General features: G+C 35.8%; 1 protein-coding gene across 1 annotated transcript in view; it reads left to right on the forward strand.

Moving 5' to 3' along the window:
• ADGB (androglobin) overlaps nucleotides 1-23,939 on the forward strand; it is a 117,316-nt gene that overhangs the window by 77,887 nt on the left and 15,490 nt on the right. Inside the window, exons 22-29 of the mRNA XM_054197305.1 lie at nucleotides 1,716-1,850; nucleotides 4,121-4,214; nucleotides 6,212-6,346; nucleotides 6,549-6,702; nucleotides 12,988-13,175; nucleotides 14,605-14,789; nucleotides 20,437-20,621; nucleotides 21,786-21,897. Coding sequence (XP_054053280.1) covers nucleotides 1,716-1,850; nucleotides 4,121-4,214; nucleotides 6,212-6,346; nucleotides 6,549-6,702; nucleotides 12,988-13,175; nucleotides 14,605-14,789; nucleotides 20,437-20,621; nucleotides 21,786-21,897 — 1,188 coding nt within the window. The remainder of the gene's footprint in view (nucleotides 1-1,715; nucleotides 1,851-4,120; nucleotides 4,215-6,211; nucleotides 6,347-6,548; nucleotides 6,703-12,987; nucleotides 13,176-14,604; nucleotides 14,790-20,436; nucleotides 20,622-21,785; nucleotides 21,898-23,939) is intronic.

Below are 23,939 nucleotides of genomic sequence, written 5' to 3' on the forward strand. Positions count from 1 at the left end.
TTAGGTCACTCTGTGTTAGGTCACAATTCTGTGTTCATATAAAAAGTATACAACTTTTATTTACTTTATAATACATTATTTTGCCTTATATGATGAATGTAGGCTCTGCAGCAGAGGCCATTATTCTAAGCTAAAACACCTGCTGAAAATAGAACTCTGTTTCCTTTCCTTGAAAACAGTGATTAGTGGGGTCAAAAATTGGCAAGCTTGTAGATGGAACAAATTCATTTTGAAATATGTTGAATAAATGGGAGACGGTAAGACCCAGACCCTTCTCAGAGATGCACAGTGACAGGACATGTCTTAGAACGTGTTAAATTCCAGTTGGAAATTAGGAAAACATTTTTCACCATGAGGCTAGTCAAAAATTGGAAGAGATTCCCTAGAGAGGTTGTGGAGTCTCCATCCCTGGAGATACTAAAAAATGGACTGGACATTTGCTCAAGACCATGAGCAACCTGCTCTAAGTTGATCCTGGTTTGGTTGTGGGATTATACCAGATGACCTTCAGTGGTCCCCTCCAGCGTATATTATTCTGTGATTATATGCTTCTGTTTTATAAAAGTCATTCATTTCATAAAAGTGTCGTTCATATTGTTGAGTTCTAATCTGTTGCCTGTTGAAGTGGGCTTGTGTAACCTTTCAGACTCACTAAGTATTAAAGAGGCTTTCTGGGGTTTGGAAATGAGACAATAATGAGGAATGATGGTTGGGAACACAGCCACATTTAACAATATTCAATAAAAGAGATTAGATTGAAATGCATGATCTCCTGGCTGATGACAGCAATATTTTTTCTTAAGCTAGTTTGTTTGTCTGCAATTCTGTCCGCATTTTTCAGATTTCTTTCTTTTCTCCTCCTTTTTGTTTGCTGGTACTTCCTCCTGGAGCACTGTTTCCTTCCTCTCACGCTGTCTTACTGCCCTGGTTCTTTATCTGTGCAGTTCCAAACTGACCCTCTGGCACTGCCTCCTTGTAGTGCTGCTCCCCACAGCCTCCCCCTAAACCCTGGCACTGATGGCTCTCAGGATTCTTAATTCTAGGCAAGGCTGCCTTCAAAGAGCTCATTACTAACATGTCAGAACCTGCTGATTTCTGTTCCACACCAAAACTCTTTTGTAACAGGAAGTCACAGTCAGATACATGAACTCTCACTTTATCATATATCTTATCCTTATTCCGTATCTCCTTAGCGAAGGTTGAATACAACATTTTGAACAACATTCATGTTTAAATTGTTACTTAATAAAATTATTAGATTGAGAGACAGAAACACTTAAAATCTTGTGAAGCTCTTTTAAGCTGTATTCAGAGTCAGGCTTTAATGTATCAAATCCTGTTAATTCATGTTTGGAAGAATATTTTGAAATTATACTAGGAGACTTGATTTTAAAAAGTGCACTGCAATAGCTGTCCATAAAGAGAAGTAAGGATTCAATGATTTGGTATTTGGAATTAGCATAGTAGCTGTGTTCTGGCTTTGTGTAATTACATTGTATATTTTGTCTAATTTTATTGTGATAAGAGCAAAATTTTAAGGGTGATATTTTTGGAAGCTTTATGGATAAATGGAAGCTTTATGCAGAAACTGTTCTGTTTCTGGAATGTAGCTCTCGCATCATTTTGTGTTTTGGTTTGTCTGTTTAACTTCATTGCAAGCAGCTACAGGACTTCAAGCTTTACTGATGTTGCTCATTCGCCTCTGTTTCTTTCAGAGAGTTGCGAGAAGTTTTCCCTTAGTAGCTGGCAGAACCGAACTCCCACTTCTGAAGAAGCAGCAGCAGCTCTTAAACTTCAAGCCATCTGGAGAGGGACCTATGTTAGGAAAGTACTGAACAGCAGGAAACCAGGTGTGTCCTTTAAAAATGCCTTTTAAAAAATGTTTCATCTTTCACCTTATTGGAATATTTACTGTAAAGATTTTGTTACTAATTAATATCTAATTAAAATGAACTGTAATGCAGTAGAACGTTATAGTTGAATCTCTAAGAATAGTGCTCAACCTAACCACTCAATTAGCAAATATGGTCCTAAAAAGTAGAGGAAAGGCACCCCTCCTAGATTTTTGTAGACATTAAATCAGAATTTACATTGATGTATATTTAGCTCAGAGCTGGGCTAAATGTTTCGGGGTTTTTTTTTTTCTGGAAAGGTAGGGGAAGTCCATACAAGAACCTAAGTATCATAATGGATAATCATCAGAACACAGCATCAAAGGCTGATACTGTGCTCAAAAGATACTGTGCTGATACTATCCCTCATTCTTATGTATATAAATAGAGGAATCTTACATAGCAGTTGAAGACTTGTGATACATTTCTTATTCAGCAAGTCTATTATCTCAGCTGGAATATTGTGTCCAAGCGCAGTGCCCACACTCCAAGAACAAAGATGGATAACAACTGAGAATTTCTGGGTAGGGTTGTAAAGATCAGGATTAAAGAAGGGCCTTGTACTTGCAGGCAGTTAGTTTGTAATTTAAGAAAGGGAAGATTAAGAATTACTTCACTATAGTCTGTAAGTACCAATGTGAGAAAAAGAATTTGATAGCAACAGGGTCTTTAGTCTGAGATCCAAAGGGTTGACAAGATCTTTCATCTGAGATTCAAAGATTGTGAGTTGAATCCAGACACATTCAAACTAGAAAAAGTGGCATTTATTTTTAAAAGGATAAGGTATTTATTGGAATAAACCAAAATTTGTGTTATGCTACTGAAAACTTCAAAATCAAACAGATACTAATCAAATCCAAAAAGGATTAGTAGTCATTGATATATGATGAAATAGCAATTAATATGTTAACAGGACTGTTACACAGAAAGGTAGATCATAATGATTCCTTCTAGCCTCGTAGTATACGAAAGCCTGAGGATCTTGACAAAGAAAGCTGCTCCATTGTGAGATATACATTCCCACTTTAGTAAGTTGCCCCCATTCTGCTGGAAGCTCCTTCTTGACTTACCATCATTGCTGAGGTTCTTTCACCTTTATATTTACCTGCACCAAATGACCTCTTCGAGCTATCTTTTGCACCTTCACCTCCTCATCAGTAGATCTGGTGCTGCTCTCCCAAACTATTGGCTGTAGCCCCATCTTACTTAAGCTTTCCTACTGAGTAGTCTAGTGCCTTTCTATATTTGTTTATGAAGTTCCATATAAATTATGAATTTCTGTAAACTTTCACGGGTATTATAAATTTCTACATATCCGAGATCCCAGAAGCTGTTCTGTTGAAGTTTAGATTTTAGTCATTTGAGCACTATGTGAGTATCCCAACTCTTTTCTTCCATTGTCTATAATGTCTGTCTTAACTTCATCTGATTTATCGATACTCTGTTACTTTTAATTCTGGTATTTTCTTTACGGAGCTTTACTGTGGTTTCGTTTGTTGGTTTTTTTTTTCCATCATACTATTCTTCTCCTCCTTTCCCCTGTTATCTATAATTTTTTTCTCTCTTAGTTGTCATTACAGTAAAATGTTATTTCATTTTTCACCCTCCATTTCTGCCACTAATTGCTTGTAAAATAAAGAAGGATTTCACCTAAACTTTAGTCTTGAGAAGCTAGACAACAAGTCTAAACTAGTTGCTTAGTCTTCATCTGTATTGTGTGGATAGAGGTAGACACCTTGATAGGGCAACTCATCCTGTCATCTAAGAGGTATCAACCGTGGATGGGATAAATTACCCACTGGAGCTGCCCGATTCTTTTCATTACAGCTACGCAGATCACCTAGGCACGTACCTACCCTTTCATAGCATCTGCAGATAAAAGCTGCTGGGGGCTAAACGGCGTATTCTCTGAGGACAGAGATCACCTCATATCACTACAACATATTACAGTGAAAAAACTGTAAATCAGAGAAAATATTGATCACATATTTTTGCAGTTGTAGGAGTGCTGAAAAGTACAAAGGTGATGATGAAGGGTATTTACTCTGTCAGAGGACAAATTAGTTTTCAGCTCAGTGAGACTTCTGTAAAATTCCAAATAACAACTAATGATTCATAAGACAATTTACTCTTGCGAGTGGCTTTTTTCACACATATTTGACAGGTGAATATTTAGAACAATACAAAAGTTGGATGTTACATTTTCTAACTTATTTTATTATTTCCAGGTACTAAAGAAAACACTAGGGTCACAGAAACCTTGCAAAAATTGTGGACTGTGATTGAGCTAAACTTTGAACAGTGTGCTGTAATGCTGTTAAGGTAATCATGTAATAAATTAAACTACTTTATTGCAGCCAGTAACATAGAATTGCCATAAAATCTGGTTCACAAAATAAATATGGTAAAAACATTACTAGTTTTAAAATTACAAAACTCTCTTGGAAGGGATGACATGTTTTTAGTCAAGATATGCTATCCTTTATTCTATATACCCTACATAAGTAAAACTATAGCAAATCTTAAGTTTTAGCTATGTGTGTTACAGGTTTTTTCCTACAGCTTGACCTAGAATATTACCTGTCTCCTGATGTAACAGTAGATCAGTTCTGCCAGGGGTGAGGAGTGGGAATGGGCAATAATTACTGGCTGTGGGCATAAATCCTCACTCCTTATAATCAGAAGTTTGAGGAACACTCATATGAGGTATGATTTTATTTCACTTTTTAGTGTTTATAATCCTGTAAAGGATTCATATGTTGATGGGATCAGGACTTTGAAACCACAGCCTTGTACCAAATGTTAGACCTCAGTTTTAGATTTTCAGTATCTCTACATCAGCAAAGATCAGACACAGTTTTTAGTCTACATTTAGACTTCTAAAACTTACGGGACTGATTCTTAGGCATTGTCCCACGGGATACATTTAAGTGTTAAAATCATACTAATGTGATTTTGTTTAATTTCTTTTTTAACAGCTGGCAGGCTTGCATTTAATATAACAAGCTACCACCTTCACCAATAAAGTAACATGCAAGAGTTTTGGAAGTTCAGTATTAGGGTAAATGTTTTCCCATTGTCTCACCCCAGACTTACTGGAGGCCAGAAGAAGTACCATTTTACAACATGGACGCCAGTTTAAAATGCTCTAAAACCTCTCAGTTTATGCTAGGGTTGCCACATGTTTCTCATTATACATCCCATGTAAGCTCATCTATATTTGTCCCTACTAGAATTTTCAATAGTTTAAAAATTTGAGGTTTCTGAGGGACTTTTTCTGTCTGTGTGTGTGATGTCTATCAGTGGAAGGAACCTTTGCAAACCTTCATGGACTAAGATCTCAAACTGTTCTGATTTAAATTACTTTCAGCAACGTTTGCATCCAGTCTGTGACTCACAAATGTCAAGGTCAACTGATATCATTGCTAAAAGTATGAGTATGGAGATTGTTTCTGTAATTCTAGTTACTCTCTAGGAATAACAGAACATCAGTGTAGCATTGTCCAAATTTTCTGGATAAAACATTTGCGGTTGAACAACTTGAACACATTCATATTTGGCATAGAAAAGAAGACAGGTACCACCAAAAATGGATGTTGTGAGGTTCCCTTAGGCTATCCTCTTTATGTAAACCATATAAACCAAACTTTGAAATAGAGTAATTAAAAGATAGCGAAAAAGATATATTGTTTACTTACTACAGAAAGCAGGTAGTTAAAGAATAACGCAAGACAGAGGGAGTGGTGGGGAGAAGGATATCCTTTCCTTCATCTCTATGTAGGCATATTTTCACTCATAATCTCTGCAGAAAATCACTGGAAGGAGCCAAAAGATGGAGAGAGACCTATTATCTTTCTTCTGGCCTTCATCTGGCTACCTGTTCACATAACAATGAATTTTGTATGCTGCTCTTCATATTGCTTTGTCCAGAGGAACATTAATTTTTGATACTGTATATGTATATTGTAGAACTTCATAACACTTGAGAGCTTATTTGCCTTACAAATAACTTTTGAATTTACAGTCTTAGGTTCCTTCCTGTGGGAAAGCAATATCTTTAATCCCATTTTAAATTTATGTGGGTTTGCTTTTACTCCTTTCTTGTTCCAAAAAAAAATTTCAAGGAAATAAAGGGTTTTTTACTCTCCTAATGATGCCACAGCTTTAAGATGACAGCTTAATATAAAGAAATGGAAGTTATATCACTGTTTAACACTCATGCATGAAGAAGTATTCTTCATGATAAGCATAAATTAAAGTCAAGATATATGTGCCCTCCTGATTAGATTTAAATATTTATCTTGTTTTCTGCTTTCCAGAGAAATGTTTAAAAGAAACTGTAAGTCGATTGAAAAGTTTCCTTGCTATGAAGATGAACGGTGTAAGATGTCTTTCGCTGACTATGCTGTAACGTATGCTGATCAGCCACCAAATGTGTGGTTTGTGGTTTTTAGGTGAGTTTTATACAGGCCTATATAACTCTCATGGTGAAGTAGTACTGATACGCTATGGTTTTTCATTAACCAGCTTTAAAAACGTGATTTTACATATGTCCACTTCCCTTAAGTTCTAATTTATACTTCTACTTTGTGTTACACAAATCATTTTATTTGTGAAAATAATTTTAATATTATTTGAATTTGTTATTCTTTTTAGAGAAATATTTCTTGTTCCAGAAGACATGCTTATAGTGCCAAAGGTGTATACCACTATCCCTTCCTGTAGACTTCATGTTGTTGATAATGACACACTGGAGGAAATGCCATATGTCTTTTTCAAAGTGGCACCTCGTGTTTATCCGAAAAATAAGGTAAATACAAAGAGTGGTTGTGAAAACTGTAATTTTAAAAATAATAGCAATTGTCCATATTCTGCGGATATTTTCATCTATGTCATAATGATGTTCTTAGAAGTGCCCCCTTATTTATTAGCAAGTTTGAACAGAGACTATCGCAGATCTCTTTCTGTGCTAAAACTTTAACAGTGAAGGCATAGCCTTAATTTTCTTTGATATTTTTTTACTGTTTCTAAATGGAGGAATATCATCCAACTTCCCTGTGCTGTGCTAATCAATGGCAATATGGTGGCTGTTGATGCTATCCATCTGACAGAACAACCTTCAAGAGTCAGAGGCCAAACTAAGAATGAGGTTTGAATAGCCTTTTGTAAGTCATGCTTACAATAATTAAATTAACAAGCATGTTCAGGTGCTAATGATAATTGCAGCATTGATACCAAATACAGCTTTAGATATGCTTCCCCTCAAAGCCTGCATGTTATGACAGAAGCATTAGTGTAAATTTGCTTCTAAAAAATAACTATATTTTTATATAATTATCACAGCTTCCCATCCTTCTGCCTTTTCATCTTTAGGCTAAAGAAGACAGTTTGCTCAGTCTTTCCTTGCAAATTACACATTCTACACTCTTGATTACTCTCTCCTCTGGACTCTTTCAGATTGCTGTTGGTTTTTTTCTTTTTTATCATGCACAACACTGAGCACAGTGTATTTTGCACCAAGGATTAACTTGTGGCCGTACAAATGATGAGTAAGGAACAATTAGTTCATGTGTCTTGTGGACTTTACTGCTGCTTATATAGCCAACTGTGATGTTTGCCCTATTTTACACCACCATTGTTGACTTGCGTACTTCTGTAATCTTAGGTGCTTTCCTGAAGAACTGAATCCTGTAGGTTATTATTCTTGACTATATAGTGTATTTCACTACTGATTTTAATGCTATCCTTTTCAGACCATTTCCCTAGTTTAAAATAATGTTGAATTATTTTATACTCTTCCTCTAAAGTAACAATCCTTCTTTGTGGTATCAGCTAATTGAACATATATGTTCTCCATTCCAGCATCCACATTACTAATAAGAATATCGAATGGAATGAGGTTCAGATTATATCTTTGAAATCTCACTGATTGTGTCCTGCTTTTACAAAAGAAGCCATGAATATGTGCTTTCTGGATGTGATTGTCCAACAGCCCCCCCGGTTTCTTCATTATTTCTTCATTTTCTTAGGTTTAGAAGAATGATCAAAGAGACAGTGTAAGGTGTTCTTCATTACCATAGTGTGCTTCCCTATACAAGGAAGCTTGATTGGTTTGATAGGAGCTGGGTTTTGCAGTCTCTTTGCTATATTGAGGGAGTTGCAAGGAGTTCATTTTATTAGTTATTTCATTATGTTTTCAGCCACTGAAATATTTTCAGCCACATTGTGTTTTCAGTTACGCAGACTGATAATTTTCTAGACACCTTTGTCCATCTAAAAAAAATACAACAGTTTTATAGTCTTCCAGCACGTTACGTCCTCCATCAGTTATCAAACATAATTTAGAAGTTTTGTGATTGTTTTAACCTGTTATTGAATTATCCTTCAAACAGTTCAGAAGTTCATCAGACCTAACTAATCTAAAACTTTAATTTATCTATATAATAATTTGATACTTCTTTTCCTATGCTGGCCTGCCTCTTACCCTTTTAGTATTACCCCTACATGTTCACATGTTGACCTTTTAGTGAAGATGGATTCACATTTTCGCCTTCTGAGTCTCATCTGTCATTAACAAGGAATTGATGTCAGTTACAGTCTAACACTGCAGGACTAGTTTTCTTGTCTTTCTTTTGTAACTTCCAATTTCATCAAACTTTTTTTTTGCACTGGAATGAACTTGCCTTATCTAGTGTTTATAGCAAATATTAGCTGAATGTGACAGATAAGGACTGCTACTCCTGGAGGAATATGCTTAAAAAATAAGGGTTGCAGACAAGTTCTTCAAGTTCTCAAAACTAATTTGGAATCCTCAGAGATGGGCTGTGGATTCCACCAGACAGGAAAATTCAGTTTGAAATCCAACAGTGGCAAGCAGCAGGATGCAAAAAGAAATCTCAGGGGTGAACACTACTTACTGCTTTTCAGGAAAGTGATGGATTGTGGAAATCACAGTGTCAGATTTATTTCAGGCCTCTTCTCAACATTTGTCCTGCTTAGCAGGATAGAACTGTCTAGTTCTGTCTTGTAAGGTAGGTTTTACGTTTCCTTGATTTTACTAATTCTTTCTCAGACCTTTTCCCATTTAACAGCTTTCTTGAATAAAGATGTCCAAAATTGTACACAGTATTCTAAACCCGATCTTACCAACACTTTGTGCAGTGCAGTGTTTTTAATATTGAAAATGCTTGTTTTGCTATGTGCTACCCCACCTGGTACATTCAATAATAATTTTTTTTTTTTTTTTAATGGATACAGCACGATAGCCTAAGCCTATTTTTATGGATACAGCCTAAGAGCCTAACTAATGAAAATGGCCCTTTTTATTTTATTCCTGTCCTTCCTTATTGAAGAAGTCCCCACTTAAAGCACACAAATAAAATTTTTGTTATTATCCTCTAAACTCATGACTTACATTTTAAAATATTAAACATAGTTAATATCAATAAAGAGTGATTTTGATTTAAGAGTATTAAAACAGAATTGTGTAGGTATGGTGTATTTTTCTACTTGTTCTTATTACATTTCTTATTCACTGCTATTGAGTTTCTCAGAAAAAAATATAACCTTATATGGTACAATTCAGCTTGTTTTCTTCCTATTCATAAATGATTCATTAATGTTTCAGTGGACCTGCAAAAGCTATTGAAAGCTCAATTGATGTTTTGACAAGACATTATGCAATTATTATGAAACACAGAATACAGTGCTATTATTTTAATGTTACCTTTCTTTTTAACAGTATTTTGTAAAAAATAATCAATGATGTAATACATCAAGCAAGAAATTATAGAGTATGCCTGAATTCCTGAATGTCAATATTATACAGAAATAGTCCTTTTTTTTTTTTTTTTTTAAATAAACCTACCAGTTAATTGTTCTGCTTCAAAATTACAGATCAGCAATTTACAACAGAGATAAATCCTATCAAGAGATATTGTTATTCTGCTGCAGAGACACTCCTGGAACACATTATAGTTCATTTCAGAACGACGGACAATAAGGACAAAATCTGCACACTAGCAATAATGTCTGCTTTCTGCAGACATTACAATCTAGATAGAAACTGGCTACTTGCTTTGCATTATTTGGATTTTTTTTTTGCATTAAATTTTCTTCTTCCATGGTAGTGTTTTCTACTGCTGGATACACTTGGTTTTGGTTTTGGTTTTTAATTCTACTCTATTATTCACAAGTCTTTTGAACAGATTGTAGCAAAGGATAGAGATAAGCTTTTCTCAAGCTTCATCTGACCAACAAAGATAAGACGTTAAGGAATCATCACTAGCAACTTATTTAGTATAGAAAATAGAAGTCCATTTGAGCAAGGACACTGATCAGTTATTTTCTTGACTAGTCGTAGAAGGACATAAGGAAATCATCCCTTTTCTTAAGGAAAACAACCCTTTCTTATTCTAGAGATAGTGAATGCTAACAAGATATCTAAGTATGTAATTAAACCTCTCAAAGGTTTTTAAGAAAAACACAAAAATCTGATGGGGATCTATGTGTTTATTCCTCAGTAATGACTGATGATTAGTCTGTGTTCCTACCAGACACAAAATTCAGGTATTGTGCTTTCTACTTGCTTATAGTATTCAGAAAGTGACCACTCAAACAATTTTTTAATCTTAAGTCTAACTTTTCTGTATATTTTTTGTGAACATTAAGATTGTGTAACCTTATCTTTATACAGAATAGTTTTTCTCATGTGCACCATGGTGTTGGAAAGCACTTGAATATCTGGCTATCATGAAATTTTAATGTTTGAAATAGCAAGTTGGTATGGATAGTTTGGAGAATTTGAAGAAGGTATTTAATCCTGAGTTCCCCTGTTACATTGCAATTGGCCATTGCACTCATTATATCCCTCTTTCCAGCCCCTGCCTTTCAAGTAATCACATTCATATTGCCTTCTTTTTTCAAATACAAAATAAACTCAAATTTTGAAACCTTTTAAATTATATTCTGTTTTCCCGTATTCCTCTTCTCAGGATTCATAAAGAGCAGATAAATCTGCATCAGGCTTATTAATTGTGTGTTGCATTTTAAATTATTTTTTTATTTATTTTTTCTAATACTAGAAATATTTTTTCTTAAATCAACACCTTCATAAAAGTAAGGTTAATATCATGACATTTAATGTCATACTTGCAATGACATTATTAAAAGTAGGGACAATATTAATTTAGCCTCAGATTTGAAGACAGAATCTGATCGCTAAATTTCCATGCAGCAAATTGCATTCACCCATAGTTTCACACTGCCTACAGCACGAAGGGACATTTTTAAATCTCTGGTTTATTACTGAATGCAGTTATTTTCATGTTTACATTTTATCCTTATCTAATTTTTCTTTCATGTGTGTGAGGACTGCTAGATTTTGCTAAATGTCTTGTATGTGATTTGCCAAAATATTAGTTTCCTTATATTCAGCTGTGGTCATCTTCGGAGTTAAAAATATCTATAATCTCAACATTGTTGTGCAGTTTTCAAATACATCAGCACTTTACAATACACATCTTTCTTACATCTGGCATAGAGGCCAGATGTTTCCCAGAAATAGTAGAGCAGAGGTTTGATGTGATTGCCTCAGAGATGGAGTGAAAGTTCTTGGCTTATGCAGTCTTTAATTCTTTCTTCATTATATCTAATACTATTACTGTTGCCACCACCACCACATATAGGTTTTGGTCAGATATTAAGAGGGAAAAAATATTTTGTACCAAATGAAGAGATTGATACTACTGCTAATGATTTTACAAGAAAAAGAATGGTAATATTACAGAACCCAGAGATTTGTAGATGTGTTTTATCTGGGACCTATTTGCATAGTAGTATGATGTACAAAGCAAGAAAATACATTGAATAAATATGTTTTATTGAACATGAGTCACATTATAAGAAGACTTTTCAGAGTACTGTGCATTCTTAAATAAAAGAGTAAGAACTCATTAATATTTGTTATATTAGACTTTATTAAACAACTTAGAATCATCGAGTCATTTGGTTACAAAGTAACCTCAGGAGTTTGATTGTATCTGCCCTTAAAAATGAGGTCAACTTCGAAGTTAGATGAGATCAGATTTGACTTGCTACGTAACTTTTTGCCAAATATAAATTCCCATAATATGAGGTACTTCATAATTTAGACTATAATAGTACTATGTAGTTCTATAGTAATAGGACTATATAGTCCTTCTTGCTTATAAAGGACATCTTATTACATGTTGCGGCTGGAGCATTGCACTTCACTCGTAGAGAGAAGCAGCAGTACATTTATTGATATAAAGCAGGGATTTAACAAAGTTTGATAGTAAATGCGACAGTGTTTTAACAAGATTCAATGGCAAGGCACACTTGGTTATTTACTGCATAGGGGACAGGGTCAGACAGAACTGTCAGGGAGACCCTCCCCTTGGGTTATGAGATTCAGAAAGGACGCCCTTGCTTTCTAAACTCCTTCTCACAGAGGAGTCTAGGTGTGGCTGGATCCAGTCCTAGTCCCAGACTTGGTCAACGGTTTATGTCTAAATTATTATATATGCACAGTCAATCCTTTATATCACTTAGCTAAGATTTCAAAGCTTATCATGCTATTAGTCACTTACTGAGGATCTATTGCAGCAAGGAAACTCTTAATCTTGAGAAGTAACCTTGAAAGGCATCCCTACTCAAGGGGAGATCCTAGTGTGCAGCCCACTGCTGTGAAAGACCTCAAAGGGCTCTTGGGCTGTTCACTATTTTTGGGGGTAAGATGATTGACCTATAGCCATATTTCAATATTGACTATAGCTCCAGTATTATGGGTGCATTGCTCAAATTAGCTCTTGATTATTGTGGTGTTATCTATCTCCCCGAAACCACATTGAGCTGGTTGCAGCCGTCACAACCAGATGCACCCATTGTGACCACCACAGGTGGTTATTGCTTGGGCAGGGTTATGGGAGGTAAAGGTCAGGTTGCGTTTGGGGGGGAGTACACCGTCACATTACATTTATGTCCAACATGGACAAAAAGTGTGTTGCATGTAGTCATAGAGTGCATTTTGAGTAGTGTAATTTCCAAGTGAAAATTATTTGTTTTCTTCTTTCAGAAAGGGTACACATTTATGGCTGAAGCATGTACTGGTGACCAGCCTGTGGCAGCTGGAAGATGGAGGCTCCGGCTCATCGGTTCTCATAGTCCTCTCCCGTTTCTGGCTCGTGAAGCTGTAAATAATGTCTATTCTGCTAAAGAAATTAAAGAGTATTACATACCCAATGACAAGCATGTGATGTTCAGGTAAATATTAAGAGAAGAATGATTGAATTCTGCTTTTTATATGGACCATCCCTGACAGAAAAATATGTTATTTCCTCTTTCTTAGAAGGGAAAGGTATTAAAGCAAATATCTGAATTTTATGAGCCATCAATGTGCAATATGAAATTTAACACTTCATTTATGAAAGTGTTATTTTCTGAAATATTGCCACTGTTTAATGAAGAACAGGTTTGAACTACACAGACTATAACTTTAAAATTTTAAAAGCAGTATTTTGCATTTCTGTAGGCTCAATCTTGAAATATTATCCCTATGTCAATTACTGAAATTCCATAATACTTTGGGGGATTAAATATGAATTAAAATTGAGATTTTGCAGGTGAGGAGGAGACATAGTTTGATATGGTTTTTTTCAGCTATTCAGATAAAGCTTTAAATAAAATCCAGAAATACAACACCTTCTTTTCTGATATGTCAGACCAATTTCCATCTTGCAGTGTTGGCAGAAAAAATTATATACATTTTATTTTAGCATGCTGATTCTTCTAAGATAACATATTTAATAAAAATGTGATGGTTTAATTTTTATTAGTCCGTGATTAATTGATTAAAGTTTATTAAAATCAATTTATTCTAGTAGAGTTTGAGTTCAGAACTGACCCTGACTAAATCAGTATGCTTAAGTTTTTACACAAAGGACTACACACTGCGCTAAAACAGGCCCCATGCTTAGATTCTAGAACATTTTGCCTTGATTCCTGACAGTTTGTGTCAAGAGGAATCAGGTTCAATAGAAATGAAGAAAGCATTTAATGAAAATATAACAAATGCACTCAAGTTCTGTAAACTCTTTCTTGATGAGTTTGGGGTTTCTTTTTTCTTTTTTTCCTCTCTGATGTTGCCAATCTTTTAAAAAATTTGAATTTATGGACAAAAAGAAAATAACGTATAAAGTTATGAGTTATGATGAAAATACTATTTAAATTTCACCCTAAGTCTGTAATTCTACAGTCTTTTAATTCCACAGTCTTTTAAGTTCACCAGATTAGCAGCTGCTATCAAATGAGATAACTCTTTTGAAAGCAATTTTTTTTTTTTAATTTTGCTCAGTTACTTTTTAATTGAAACAGTTCCCTTATCTGGCTAACCATATTTTTCAGCAAATTCTAGTACAGCAGGAGGGAAAATGTAAATCTGGACATTTGATAAGGCAGTGAAAAAAAGAAATGGCAAGACCACCCCTTTTTTTGCAGCAGCACTTACTTTGATCATAGATTCACTGCACTAAACTTACTACAGGAAGCTTAGTCCATCAGATTGCAAGAAATCCCTTGACTACAAACTCAATTCTAAGAGTTCACTTCCAGGTCAGCACAACATTTAGGTACTTTCCTAAAAAAGAATTTCTGGCATAGTTTGTTATATTGCCATTTTTTTCTTCCTCTTTAGGTATTCAGTAAAAGTCACAGCATCACATATTGCTACAGTGCAGGCACAAACCTCTAAATCAGATGTGTTCATTAAACTACAAGTCCTAGATAATGAGGAAGAAATTGTGAGTGTCACTGGAAAGGGCCATGCAGTCATCCCTGCTTTTAATTTCTTGAGTAATGAAACACTTTTGAGTTCCCACTGTAAGTATTGTATTCTGTCTTTGATAATTTTATTCACTGAGAGATATATCTTCTTACAATAACTTTAGGTAATCAAGGAAAATATTATTTTTCCTACTTTTTCCATAAATCCATAATTGCTTTGTGATTGAGTGAATCAACTACATTTTCGAGCAACGAACAGGAGTTTTTGGTCCTCAGCAATGAGAAAAGGTACCGAAAGGATTGACTGAAATAAGATGTCCAGCCTTATTTTCTTCCTCTGCCTTTTGGTCTTGTTTTTTAACTGAGTAAAGATTTTTCTGAACAAAAGTCCAGTTGGCATCAGTTAAAACTGACTCTCTGTAGTCCAGCAAACTACTACTCTGAATCTACTGTATGCCCAAGCTTGGCAGCATACAAAAACTGGGGGAAGGGCAGGGAGGTAAAGAAAACGAAGCTAAACTCTTTTCAGTGGCACCCAGTGACAAGATAAGAGGCAACGGGCACAAACTGAATTATAGAAAATACAATTTAAGCATTAGAAAGGGTAATTTGGAGGAGGGGGTTGGTTTGGTTTTGGGTTTTGGCTTGTTTCATATTTACTCTCAGGGTGTCAAACATTGGAACGGGTTTCCCAGAGACATTTTGGAGTTTTCATCCTTGAAGATAATCAAAACCCAACTGGACCTGGCTGTAAGCAATCTGCCTGAGCTGACCCTGCTTTTTGCAATGGGGTTGAATTAAATGATCTCCAGAGGTGTCTTCCAGCCTCTGCTAGGACCACTCAGCCTCCTGTGATCCTGTGAGATCAGTTAGTAGTTAAGGCTTATGGTTTGTTCTTTTTTCTTAATGATACACAAATAATCCAGTTTCCTTGGATGTTCTGTCAAACTAAACAGGTATTCATTTACAAATGGACTTAATAGAGAGAGCCTTCAGCTTGAGATTGTGGTGATGCCCTGCCATCATCACCCTCTGATGTAGCAAGATAACTTCCTGCATACAGTAGAGAGCAGTTAGGTTATCCAGTCATCGCTGCACTTACAGGCTTTCAGAAGTTACCATTCTGACAAACTCAGAACTTAAGAGCTACCGTCAGGCAATATTAGCTATTTGCTACTTGCATTTTTATTGTTTGATAAAATTGGGGCTGGACTACTACAGAAGCTAAAACAAAACTGGAATGAAAATTTTGTCATCTGAAAGTACTCTTGGACAGTTGATTGACATTTGATTTTGAAGTGCTGTTTAATTTTACTGTTCAGAAGTAATAAAATACAGCTGAATGAGGTACATATTTCCTAGGCATATTTTCAGCAATTGTCCCTGTAGTACTCTGGTAATTTTTAATAAAAAATTAAGTACTATCTACCTGCTTCTGCTACACTTCTTATATGTAATAGATTCTAGATGCTACTGCTGTGCCATCTTAAATTCTTTCATAATCTTCATTTGTTTCCCTGTTTTCTGTACACTTCACTTCTTAATCAAGTTATTTCCATTTTATTTGTAAGATCATATACTATTTTGAATTTTTCATTATATCTATGGGTTTCATTTTGAAAATTATGTTCTTCATAAGCACTGCAAGTTTGCTTAAATAAAACAGTTGTTTATAAGCAAAGTCAGCTATCGTACTTTCCATGGACACCACTATACATCAATGTTGTAAGATACTAAAGTCTTTTGTCCTTTTATGAAGACTTTTAAACAATGTCTTCTGTAAATCAATCAGTTTCTGCTTGTTTGAGCATACTCAGAACCTGAGGCAAAGACAAGTTGTTCAAATACTGGATTATTGCTTTGATAAAGCCCCAAATAGCATCATATTTCATGTGCTCACCTCCACTGTTTTGAACTGTTCAGTTTTTTAACATGGTCCTTTAGAAAAATGTTTTATCTAAATTTTCAATGCTATGCGGGAAAAATAACTAATTTAATCGTGTTTATGAAACATCTTGATTTCGTTCTCAACTGCACCTTGTTATTACCAGAAACAGAAAATTAAATACTATGGATACCACGCTCTTAAAGTGTAATTCATCACATGACAATGTTGTGGTTTTAAGGTCATGGAGAAGCTGTCATGATTCTGAGTTACCAAGATAATCTATAGCCATTTTTGGTTACTGTTTTTGGAATGTGGGAATGGATTAGTAAACTTAATAGTAGACTGGTGGAAATAGAAGCAGAAAAGCTATAAAAAAGCTGAGATTAGGGTCAGCATCACAAGACTTGAAATAAGTTGCCAAATTACCCTCAGTAAACTGAAGGAGAAACTTTCTCTCAGGAAACCATCTTGTTTGCAAAGATCATAGCCTGAAGACTAAAGTAAGTTAGAAGGCAAAATCAGGTGAAAGAGAAGAGAAATGTGTTCCAATGGATGCTGGAAGGGAGAGGATGGGTCAGACCAACTAAGAGGGACGTCCTGTCTTTGTCAGACTAGCAGGGGGCATAGGTGAGAAGAACTTTACAAAATCTCCTCGGAAATCAGAGACACGCATTAGGCTTCTATCTCTTATTCTTATGTGCTGTGTTACAAATAATTTCTGCTAATTTAAAATTCTTTTAATCCATTGTGAATCATTCAATGAAATATCTGCTATAGTAACCTGATTGAAAATAGGAAGGTTGTCATATCAGGTTCCTATTCAGCAGTGGAGCTTATAAAAAAAGTGCTATGATTTTAGACTATATTTGAAGGTGAAATGAATATTCTGATGCCATTTAAGTGTGTACGGGTGTATAGGGAACTGTCATTTGGAAGGAATGACTGTGAAGCTGTCACTGTTTGTTGTTTTTTTACTATTACTGTGACTTTAACGATACTAGACCAAGTGGCCTTAACTCTGAAGCTCTTTTCACGTATATATGCATCCTCTATATCACAAAGACATTTTGTTTAAGTGTTCCAAATCTTTCAGAACATCCAAATTAAATGAAAAGATTGTGAAATGTACTCAGTATAACCAATATTACAGTATCATATTACCCAACCTGCTCATTGTCTGTAGATGCAATTTATGGCATTGTAAAAGCATGTTTCTTTGCTATTGCCAAAAGTGTTAGGAAATTATAGAATCATAGAATAGTTTGATTGGAAGGGACCTTTAAAGGTCATCTATTACAATCCCCCTGCAATGAGCAGGGATATCTTCAACTACATCAGGTTGCTCAGAGCCTCAACAAGCCTGACCTTGAATGTTTCCAGGGATGGGGCATCTAGCACCTCTCTGGGCAACTTGTTCCAATGTATCACCATCCTCATCATAAAAAATTGTAAAAAATTTCTTCCTTGTATGTAGTCTGAATCTACCCTCAAATTGGCCTGTACAATATAGGAACCTCCATAAATACTGATGCCAAGTTCAGGTGGGGATTCGTACAACTGACACTCAACACAACAAGATTCATACTGTCAGTATGTAGTTGTTCTCTCAAAAAGTGTGTTTTCACAGAATAGGAATAATCAGAAACCACTGGTTTACCATCAGCACCAAACTTGTCAGTTAAGCAAGACAGAGTTCTCACATCTGAGACCTATTCAATATCACACATCTTCTGCCTCTCATGGAATTGATTGCTGTGTTGCCAGACGTACTCTTAAGTGACACTATTGTGCCAGCATCACCAATAAAACATTATCCCCCTTTCCCACTCACAACCTGTTAATTCATCTCATCCCAGCTGTTTTATAAATGTCTTTTATAGCTCAAAAATTACAGTAAACCAATTGATTTTGAATATATTTACTTCTTCTGAGATGTAGCAGATGACTTGGACCTTGAACATTCACTTGCCAATAAAGGAGTTACATATTGGCACGTTACAAGCACAACTCGTTTTGTTGATACAAGCACATTGGGCCTGTAAGCACTGATGTGCAAGTGAATGCTCATAATCCTTTTATTTTCCGTAGTAAAAGTCTGATACAATCCAGTCTCAGAGTATCAAAATCTGATTCCGATATTTGTTTCAATCTGGAGCCAAGGTAAGTAGGAGTTCCTTCTTGTCAGAGCTTTGCTTGGGAAAACCAAGACTGAATGGTATGTAGTATGAAAAGTAATTTGGTGTCACAGCACCACCTGGTGACAATTGCTAGAAGTATTATTTTGGATGCGTATGCATTTTTGGCAACTTTTCCAAAGTCATCTTTCCAGCAATGAAAGCAGAATGAGTCTTATGGAGGATTCCACCATTCTGAGCTGAGTTATCTTCATGGCAGGATCATCCTCTGGGCAAATCATTATAGAATTTTTCATTTCTAATACTTAAGCTCTTCAGATTCAGGAAAGAAAGAGGAGGAGGTTAACGAGACATTCATGAAAGCTAATTGTAATCTAAGGAATACAACCTCCCTTGAAACCCACCTACCTTGATAGGTAGAGGTAGGCTCTTCCGGAGGGCAGTGCACAGCTCCTAAAGCCCAGGCATCTTGAAGAAAGCATCTCTGCAAGGTCTTGTTTTCATTTCCCGACTTCTACTGATTTTCTTAGGAAAAGGAAGCACTGCCTTAGGCAGAGGAGAGATGCGATAGCAAGTGATCCATGGCATTTGACTTCCACAAGAAACAATATTTCCTGGCTCTCTCTGAGTTTTTAGTGGCACACTAAACTTTTATTTGGCATTGACACACCACCAGTAAATTTTGCTGAATCTGTTCTAATAGTCCTGTCAACTCCTGTGAACTTCAATAGATGTTTTGTCAACACATGTGAAACTCTGTACGTTTTATTTTGAGGTGTTGCAATGATACAGAATCATCCTTTGCTTCTACAATAAACGTTGGGAAAAGGAAAGCCTTCTGTCCTCAGAGAAGTCAAAAAGATACCTCTTTCGAGTTGGTGGTCCAGCTATTGTTAGTGTTACACAGGTGAAGCTGCTTTCCAGAGGTGTTATTTTAGCCCTTATTCCATTTTCTATGAGATATTCCCGTTTAGTATTCTCTTTCTTTTCTCTGTAGACATTCAGGCAAGATACTGTCATAGATTTCAGTAGCACTAGAAATGAGCACAGATTTACATTTTCTGGATTAATATTTCTGTTACCGCCCTTCTTTAGCACATTCCTGGTTTCACAATTTTTCCACATTAACTCCTTCCTTAGGAGACAATGATAAAACTTTACAAATGATAGATCACAAACAGTTCTATAGCTCCTTTCAAGAATGGCTTTTTCTAAACTTCAGTCAGCTATGAACCTTGCGTCAGGTCGACATAAGAGACTTCTGTAAGGGTAGGAGTTGACAGAACTGTGGCCAATGCACCTCTCTTCCCCTTCCACAGGTGCGCACAATTTAATAAATTAGGTTACACAGGGACCCCATCATACAGAGTGCAAGGCTATCTGTGTTATGCAATATATAGCATGGTGCTGTGGTGGTTAGTGCAAGAAAGAAATGGGGGGAATTTTATGCTTTATGAACAGTAACAACGGTTATATATACAGTCTTTCAAATTTCTCATTATTTACTTTGAAGAAATTTGTGATTTGCATGCAGAATGAAATCGGGATAGTATTTGGAATAAGCACGATTTTAATTGGAACCTTGTGAGCATAATACAGCATGAGAAAATTGACTATGGTAATTCTTCTTTCTTATAGTTTCTGGAGGCACCTGTTACCTCATACCAATAATTGATAGAATTTCTGGAAATTAACACTGACATTTTTCATCATCTTGCAGCAAGCAAATCTCAGATTATTCAAAGTAGTACAAAGAAGGAATCAGAAACTGGAGGATCCAAAAAAAAAGGTCATGTTTCATCTTCAAAGGACACCAAAACTTCTATCAAGCCAGGACGTGTACGAGAAGATCCACCTATATTAGAAGATGAATCTTCACTCTTGGAAAACTTTCAAAATAATGATGTAAGTCCACAACAAGTAAGAGATTCCAAATCATTGGGATTTAAAAAAAAAAAAAACAAACTCAAATAATGAAGGGGTATTGATAATTCTTTTGGTACATGTGGAGATCTGATATCCTGAGGCAAGAACAAGGCATCCAAAATTAAGATTGTTGGTAGCTTCTGAATGAGACCACGTGAATAGCCAAATAACAAAAGGCCATTTTTGCTTTCAAATCAAGGTGATCTGTTCAATCTTTAACTGTTCTTCACTTGCTCAGTCAAATTCAAGTACAGTATAACTTTCAACTAAGGGCAGAAAGCTACAAGTAATAAAGTTAAACTTCTTATGCTTCAGTATGAGTTTTCTTTAAAATAGGATGTAAGAGAAGGCCGTCTTTAATAGTTTTAATAGAGAAACACCTATTGCCAGTCAGCTGAAAGCTTTAGTAACACATGCACTCTAGCTACTACTTGAGCTGAGTTTCTCAGAGAGGGATGTCAAAAATGTGGATTTTTCTTGACTTCACATGGTGTTATTAGTCTTACAAAAATAACGTTTGTTTTCTAAAGCAGTTCTTGGTTCTCTGTCTCTAAGTGTTTCACTACTGTGATTTTTTCCTGATAATTGAGTTCAATTGCAACAAAATACTCAAAGAAAAAAAAAAAGTATACTGAGAAATAAATTCCAGTGTTGTTCCTTTGACTCAGAACTGGCTTTGGAATTTGGAAAACAAAAAGTGTAGATAATGTTTAAAATAACCCATTGACCCTTTCACCGCTACCTCAAATTAAGACGTTAGTGAGTGCTAGGGTAAGGGCTCAAAGCCCTGTAGTAGGTCTTAAAATCAAAGACAACAGTCTTTGTTTTAGCACGTGGCATATATAGGAAAGTTACATGGAAATCTTAAAGGAATGTAGCTCCTTATTGTATAGTCCAGTTTAGTTTCACTTGATAAACACATAAGTAATTGTTTAATTTCACAGGAATTAAAATAAAATCTGTGGAATTAACACTAATTTTTTAAGCTTCTTGTGAACACTGTAATGTGCAAGCTTGTAAATTAATTATGTGGTTTATTTGTTGAGTTCAGTAGCTGGCAGCTTACTCACCTACAAGAGTTTTGAATGCTTACTATAATTGTTATGTCTTCAGCATGTTAACATATTGTATTTTCTTTCACAGTCTCACAAGTATGTCATACAAGCATTGGTGCTATATAATAGTTGGCCACTTACTGAGAGTCAGTCTCTGTTCATTCAGTCACTGAAAGAAATGGAGAAAAACGAAATCAAAGGTTGGTTCAATCTAAGTACGTATTTAGTCAAATGCATCATGTTACTGATTTAAAAAATATCTTATATTGCTACAAGCCAAGACCATATGATACTTTTTCTTTTATTCACTGCTTGAGTGAAATAATTAAGCAATGAAGCTCTTTGTTCCATGATTCATAGAAATGAAGTTTAATTGCATGATTCTGTGCCTTCAGTTCACAAATTATAAAGAAAGCAGAGAATACTCTGCAAAACTCATCTGAGCTTATTAGGGCTCAAGTTTAGGTAGGGATGTGGAACAGTTGTAGAAGTATGACTGCTTCTACAGTCAGAGAGACGGATGAAGTGTAATATAAAGGCAGAATGCCCTGACAAAGTACATCCACACTTAGAAGTTTCTATTGAAACTAGAAGAATGTGCACTGACAGGAGGGGAAAAAAAGGCCTGTTTTGGGATATGTATTACTTCTGTACTGCTGGGAGAAGAACTTAGGCGGGAGGCGAGACTAGGAAAGTTCCCAAGGACAGGCTGTGCATTCAAGCCTGGAAGAGGACAGAGAAATTTCAGAAACTTTTCTTTTTTTTTCCATATTCTCTCAGCATTTCTTGTTATAGGACAGAAAAGAACCCAACACATATTAACAGCAGATAGAAAACTAGTCAGTATCTTAGAAATTAGATAAATGTCTCATATTTGCTTCTCCTTTTACTACTGGGGCTGACACAGAATGATTTAGATCTTAAATATGTTAAAGGAAAATTTATCATGTTGGGTCCTACAGCCCAAGAGAGGCGAAGCTGCTGCCACTCCACCTCCCAGGTCCAACCAGTAGCAAGGCTGCAGATGTAGTCCCAGCAGGCACACTCACACAGAACACGCATTCTCACTACGTATATACATATATACATTGCCAGCCACACAAATCACAGACGGACACTCAGAGCACACACACAAACACAGACAGCACCAATGGCCTCATCCTGCTCCCCTTGCTGGCTGGACAGAATGGAAGTCTGCTGGTGAGACTATATACATGTGTGTATATATACGCACAAGGTGGATCCTTCCAGCAGCTGGGTTTAGACACCTAGCTGGCCCTTGCATCCCATATGAGCTGCTGAGGCTGCAGCCCTACTCCAGCTGCTGGTGCAGACCATCGCACATGCACACACACACATGCAGCTGACTAGGACTTCCCAGGTCCCAGTAGCTGACTCCCCTGTGCTCTCACCCCTACATTCCTTCAGAACCTAAAATTCCACTGCAATTCCACCACTCAATACATTCCCTGCCTCATTAATATTAAAATTCTATAACTCAATTTTTAAAATATGAGATAAGGAGAAATTATTTTCATTATCCTTCCTTATATATATACACTTGATAATACCCTCACATTTTCTTAGGAAGACTTGATCTTTATTTATTAGTGGTATTTCTCACTTATTACTGTGGTTACATATTTCTTTTTAATGTCTTGTCGTTGGTTAATTTCCATTACCCTGGACTGAAGTTATATTCGTCAGCAGTAATTGCTGACATATATTATTTCTTTTCTTGTTATTGAGTGCAACATTTGAGTTTTTTGCAGTTTTTTTTCAGCTAGCGTTCCAGAACTTTACAAAGATAAATCTTTTTGGTTTACTATAGTCCCTAGTCAGTTTTAGTACTATTTGAGGATCTTCGTCACATAGCCTTACAGGCCTATACAAAGACAGAATTTTTATGGTTATTTCGCCTGCCTTTAGCTCGTTGTGTTCTTCACAAAATTATCTTTTCTTCCTAGATGACTCCATTTGTTCTCCTCATTTTTCCTTTAATGACAGACAGCTTATTACAATAGACATCCGATTACATTGGCTTATTCTTCTGAGTGGGCTACATAGTAACAGCTTACACTTAGCGCACCAGGCGTGCTAGTGATGTGTGTCCTTTCATACAGCCATCACCATGGCCTGTAAAACTGCAGGTCAAAGGAGGTCACTTGAGCTCTAAGTTTCTTCACTAGTTCTCAGCTGTTATTACTGAAGATTGTCAATGTCATGAGCATTCTCCTGTTTA

The sequence above is a fragment of the Rissa tridactyla genome, chromosome 3, assembly GCF_028500815.1.
Source record: "Rissa tridactyla isolate bRisTri1 chromosome 3, bRisTri1.patW.cur.20221130, whole genome shotgun sequence".
Taxonomy (NCBI): Eukaryota; Metazoa; Chordata; class Aves; order Charadriiformes; family Laridae; genus Rissa; species Rissa tridactyla.